This window comes from Bison bison, unplaced genomic scaffold, assembly GCF_000754665.1.
Source record: "Bison bison bison isolate TAMUID 2011002044 unplaced genomic scaffold, Bison_UMD1.0 scf7180017864371, whole genome shotgun sequence".
Taxonomy (NCBI): Eukaryota; Metazoa; Chordata; class Mammalia; order Artiodactyla; family Bovidae; genus Bison; species Bison bison.
This window is the reverse complement of record NW_011494943.1, coordinates 12,208,845-12,214,067: the sequence shown is the minus strand read 5'-3', so window position 1 is coordinate 12,214,067 and position 5,223 is coordinate 12,208,845. Positions and strand designations below refer to the sequence as shown.

At 55.4% G+C, this 5,223-nt stretch overlaps 1 protein-coding gene across 1 annotated transcript in view; it reads left to right on the top strand.

Moving 5' to 3' along the window:
• P4HB (prolyl 4-hydroxylase, beta polypeptide) overlaps positions 1–5,223 on the top strand; it is a 10,089-nt gene extending 4,866 nt beyond the window's left edge. Inside the window, exons 5-11 of the mRNA XM_010856327.1 lie at positions 2,083–2,187; positions 2,360–2,485; positions 2,669–2,869; positions 2,988–3,108; positions 3,192–3,373; positions 3,459–3,545; positions 4,303–5,223. Coding sequence (XP_010854629.1) covers positions 2,083–2,187; positions 2,360–2,485; positions 2,669–2,869; positions 2,988–3,108; positions 3,192–3,373; positions 3,459–3,545; positions 4,303–4,383 — 903 coding nt within the window. The 3' untranslated portion in view covers positions 4,384–5,223. The remainder of the gene's footprint in view (positions 1–2,082; positions 2,188–2,359; positions 2,486–2,668; positions 2,870–2,987; positions 3,109–3,191; positions 3,374–3,458; positions 3,546–4,302) is intronic.

Genomic DNA, 5,223 nt, shown 5'->3' with positions numbered 1-5,223 from the left:
TCTACAAACACTGTAGTCATGGTTGCTCATCTCTTCTCGGCCTCAAGTCTCTGGTATCTACGCGGGGAGAAGGGGAACAGTGAGGGGGGCTTCCCTCTTCCACTTGCTGGCTTCTGGCAGCCATGCTGGAATGTCATGCTGCCTTGGGCAGTTGTGAGCCTGGCAGAGCCCACGGGCTTTGTGCTGAGGAGTCAGTTGGGGTCACAACTGCAGTCGGGCAGACAGCTCTACGGATGGGAGGAAGAAGGTGCAGATTCCCCTCGGCCCACTGTCCCCATTCTCCGCCTTTAGTGTTGCTTCAGGCTGTTTGCCGAGTTCCTGAGTGTGAGCAGGGTCTTCTGTGTGGGCAGCCTTGAGAGATGGGGCTCCCAAGAATGGCCAGCTGCCACTTGCAGCTCTGAGTCCGAGTCCCAGCTTGGGTCTGCTTGGACCACTGGTTCGAGAGCTGATCGTCCTGTGTCTTTGTTTGGTGTTTACTTTGTTTTTCTCTTTCATCTTAGAAGCCAGGGGCTTAAGAGTGGGGGTGGGGCCTTATTTTTGTGGCATTTTCATTGCAGCCTGGTGGGGTGGCTTCTGCCCAGGGCCCCAAGACCTCCTGTGGCTGTCCCCAGATACATAAGGGCTGTTTGTTTTTCACCAAAGGAGACACTGAACACAGTGTAACGTGGCACCATTACCTCGACCAAGGTCGTGTCTCAGTAGAGACACGGCGGTTTTGGGGGAGCAGGGATGGCTGTCTGCCTCTTAACGGGAGATCTGCTTTATGCCTGATGGAGCCTGGCCGTGGCCAGCCTCTTGCCTCCATGTCCTTCTTGTCTCTCTGCACCTTCCCATCACGGGTGTGGGGAAGGCAGAGCCAGCTTCAGCTAGTGGGGTGGGAATGGGAAGTGGCTAGTTACTTTGGGAAAATGCAGAGGGAAATGGCCGGGCAGGGAAGGTGAGTGATTTCTCTCTGTAGGTCCCATCTGAGTTCACACAGGTGACGGGAGGCTCACTGACCAGCCGCACAGGCTGAGGCACCGCTCGGCCTCCTCGCAGGGAGCTGTGTCTGCCCACCCATCCGGAGCTGGGGCCACACCTCTCAGCTCTATGGCCTCAGCCTTTGCTTTTCATGGCTCAAGGACTTTGAAACTCTTTTTTAATAGATTATTGGAGCTCCCAAAGACCTTTTTTTTTGGTGTGGAATACCTACCCATTTTTATTGTGTTAGACATGTTAGAACTGAGAAATAAAAAAAAAAAAACAACCCTGTTCGTTCTAAAATAACAATAATACATATTACATGTTATCAAAAGAGATGTTTTGGGGGGGAATTCCCTGATGGTCCAATGGTTAGGAATCCATCTGGGATTCAGTCTCTGGTCGGGGAACTGAGATCCCACAAGCTGCATGGTGTGGCCAAAAAAATAAATAAACATTTTTATGAAAATTTTTTCCCAGTATTTTTATGGCCAGAGTGGTGGTTTAGATTTCTGTCGGTCTCTAATGTCTGTCCGAACAGAGGACAACTGGGTTTTCCTGTTTGCCTTCAGTCTGACGCAGTGTCACACGCCATACTACATACTCTGGGGGGAATGCATGACAGGGCACCTGCCGTCTGAGCGTGGTTGTGAAAATTGGTCTGACCTTGCGGCCGCCCTGGAAGGGCCTTGGGTCCGCAGGGGTGAGGCCCACATTTGGAGGGCCGCAGTTTTGGGGACTTGACAATGAGGGAGTCCCCTGGCACCCCACCCAGGACATGGGGCTCTCATGGCTTGTCAGGACCGTGCCGGGCACGATCTGAGCCAGCTGCTGCGGTCTCAGCCTGCGGGAGGCTGCCTGCCGGTGTTCATGGGAGCCTTTGTGCACTGCTGGTGACCTCACTGTGGCTAGTGCCCAGAGGGTGTGTCCAGCAGCCATCAGCTGGTTTGCTTTGGATGGAGACGTGTGTCCTGCCGGCCTCCCCCCCCCGCCCCCCAACTGCTGTCACAACCCAGACAGGAAACTGAGGCTGTAGACTGCCTTCCTGGCCATGGTCAGCTGGCCAGGGCCACAGGGGGCTCTGTGGAGAGCCTTGGCACCCACGCCTTTCTCTGTCCACAGTTTGACGAAGGCCGGAACAACTTTGAGGGGGAGGTCACCAAAGAAAAGCTTCTGGACTTCATCAAGCACAACCAGTTGCCCCTGGTCATTGAGTTCACCGAGCAGGTGTGTCTCTGTTGCTGATCTTGCCCCAGGTGGGGAGGGTCCTGATGTTTGGTCCTGGGGACCCTGACTTACAGAGACCAGGTGTGTGGTGGCCTTGGGGCCAAGGAGAGAATAGCCCGTGTCGATAGCTTGGTTTGTGTCCCAGACCAAGTAACCTGTGTTTCCAACGCAGACAGCCCCAAAGATCTTCGGAGGGGAAATCAAGACTCACATCCTGCTGTTCCTGCCGAAAAGCGTGTCTGACTATGAGGGCAAGCTGAGCAACTTCAAAAAAGCGGCTGAGAGCTTCAAGGGCAAGGTGTGTGCTCCCTGTGGCCCGCAAGCTGCTCAGCACCCCTGGATCAAAGGCTGATCAGAGGGTTCCTCCTGCCTTAGGACAGCCTGTTTTAGTGTGGGGTCCCAGTTGTTGGGGAGTGGGCAGCAGGGAAGTCTAGGGAGCCCTCATTGTGCAGTGCCATCAACATGCCTTTTCTCTCCCAAGATCCTGTTTATCTTCATCGACAGCGACCACACTGACAACCAGCGCATCCTGGAATTCTTTGGCCTAAAGAAAGAGGAGTGCCCGGCCGTGCGCCTCATCACGCTGGAGGAGGAGATGACCAAATATAAGCCAGAGTCAGATGAGCTGACGGCAGAGAAGATCACCGAGTTCTGCCACCGCTTCCTGGAGGGCAAGATTAAGGTGCGGACCTTGTCTGGGGTCGGGGTGCTGAGGATCCTTGGGGCGCACAGAGCAACTAGGTGGCAGAGGGGTCCCCAGGCAACTGTGTGTGCCTGACTCTTCTCTACTCACCCTCTAGCCCCACCTGATGAGCCAGGAGCTGCCTGACGACTGGGACAAGCAGCCTGTCAAAGTGCTGGTTGGGAAGAACTTTGAAGAGGTTGCTTTTGATGAGAAAAAGAACGTCTTTGTAGAGTTCTGTAAGTGAAGCCCTCCACTCCTCTGGGCTTGCTGGGGCGGGGTACTTCCCAGCCCAGCGAGACGCAGAACAGCTTTCTTTCAGATGCCCCGTGGTGCGGTCACTGCAAGCAGCTGGCCCCCATCTGGGATAAGCTGGGAGAGACGTACAAGGACCACGAGAACATAGTCATCGCCAAGATGGACTCCACGGCCAACGAGGTGGAGGCAGTGAAAGTGCACAGCTTCCCCACGCTCAAGTTCTTCCCCGCCAGCGCCGACAGGACGGTGCGCCCACCACTGAGGGGAGTGCGGAGGAGTTGGGGGGCTGTTGGGGGGACCGCATCTCACATTTCATCCCCGCTTCTTACAGGTCATCGACTACAATGGGGAGCGGACACTGGATGGTTTTAAGAAGTTCCTGGAGAGTGGTGGCCAGGATGGGGCCGGAGATGATGACGTAAGTAGTCATTGGACCTGGCGGGCTGTGGGGCGTGCTGCCACTCAGTGCTGCACGGGGTGGGGTGTGAGATCGGAAGGGTCTTTAGGCGCCACTGTTTGCTCAGGAACCTTCGCAGGCACATCTAGCATGTTCTCTGTCAGCTGAGGTGCTCTGCCCGGCATGAGCTCGGCCCTCTCTACATCAGTTGGGGGGAGTGGAGGGGATAGCAGAAGTGTCTCTGGGCCAAGAGGGTGGGGCTGGGTCGGGTGGTGGAGGGAATGGTCAGTTCAGGCCACAGGGTCCGCCCGGAAGTGCAGCGATGTGGGACGAGGGGCAGACCGGCTGCAGGGTGCAGTGGGGGCAGTGAGGACCGCCAGGGCCGAGTGCGCTGCTGGGATTGGTGGGCTGTCACCAGCCCCTTGAACTCTAGGACTTGAGGGGTGGACATGACACACCAGTGGCTCCCTGCTCAGTCTTCATACTTGTGCCATGGATGGAGTAGGTCCAAGTAGTCACCCGCTTGACAGCACGGGGTGAACTCCCAGAGCACCAGTTCTCCTTCCACCCTATATTGTGGGCAGGAGCCCCCATGCCTCACTGTCGTCCAGAAGCCACCCCACACATCTACGCATCTGCTCATAGAGACCAAAGGTGGCTGCTTGTGTCTGAGCGCCAGACTGGTCCCTAGTCCTTGGCATGGTCCCTAGTCCATGGCCTCAGCAAGCTGGCCCAGCCTGGACTACTCACAACCCTTCCTTTCCATCATATGTCCCAGGATCTAGAAGATCTTGAAGAAGCAGAAGAGCCTGATCTGGAGGAAGATGATGATCAAAAAGCTGTGAAAGATGAACTGTAACGCAGAGAGCCAGACCTGGGCACCAAACCCGGCACCTCCCAGTGGGCTGCACACCCAGCAGCACAGCCTCTAGACGCCCGCAGACCCTCCCGGCGAGGGAGCGTCGATTGGAAATGCAGGGAACTTTTCTGAAGCCACACTTCACTCTACCACACGTGCAAATCTAAACCCGTCTTCCTTTGCTTTTCAACTTTTGGAAAAGGGTTTATTTCCAGGCCAGCCCAGCCCAGCCCATCTTGGTGGGCCTTTTTTTTTAAATCGTGATGTACTTTTTTTGTACATGGTTTTGTCCAGAGTGCTCGCTAAAATGTTTTGGACTCTCACGCTGGCAATGTCTCTCATTCCTGTTAGGTTTATACTATCACTTTAAAAAAATTCCGTCTGTGGGATTTTTAGACATTTTTGGACGTCAGGGTGTGTGCTCCACCTTGGCCAGGCCTCCCTGGGACTCCTGCCCTCTGTGGGGCAGAACCAGGCAAGGCTGGACGGGTCCCTCACCTCATGCGGTATTGCCATGGTGGAGCGTGGCTCCTGCATCATTTGATTAAATGGAGACTTTCCGGTCTCTGTCACAGGCCGCTCCCCCACCATGAGTGGAGGGTGTGGCTGGGCCCAGGACAAGCCCAGCAGCCCCCTCCTTCCCCAAGCCAGGGTCCTTATTGCTCTGTGATGTCCAGGGTGGCCTGAGGCCTGTGCCAGGCAGAACCGGGACCCTTCGTTTCCAGGCTGGGAGACAGCCAAGGATGCTTGAGCTGAATCACATGTTGACAGTTCTTCAGGCATTTCTACCACAATATTGGAATTGGACACATTGGCCAAATAAAGTTAAAATTTTCTGCC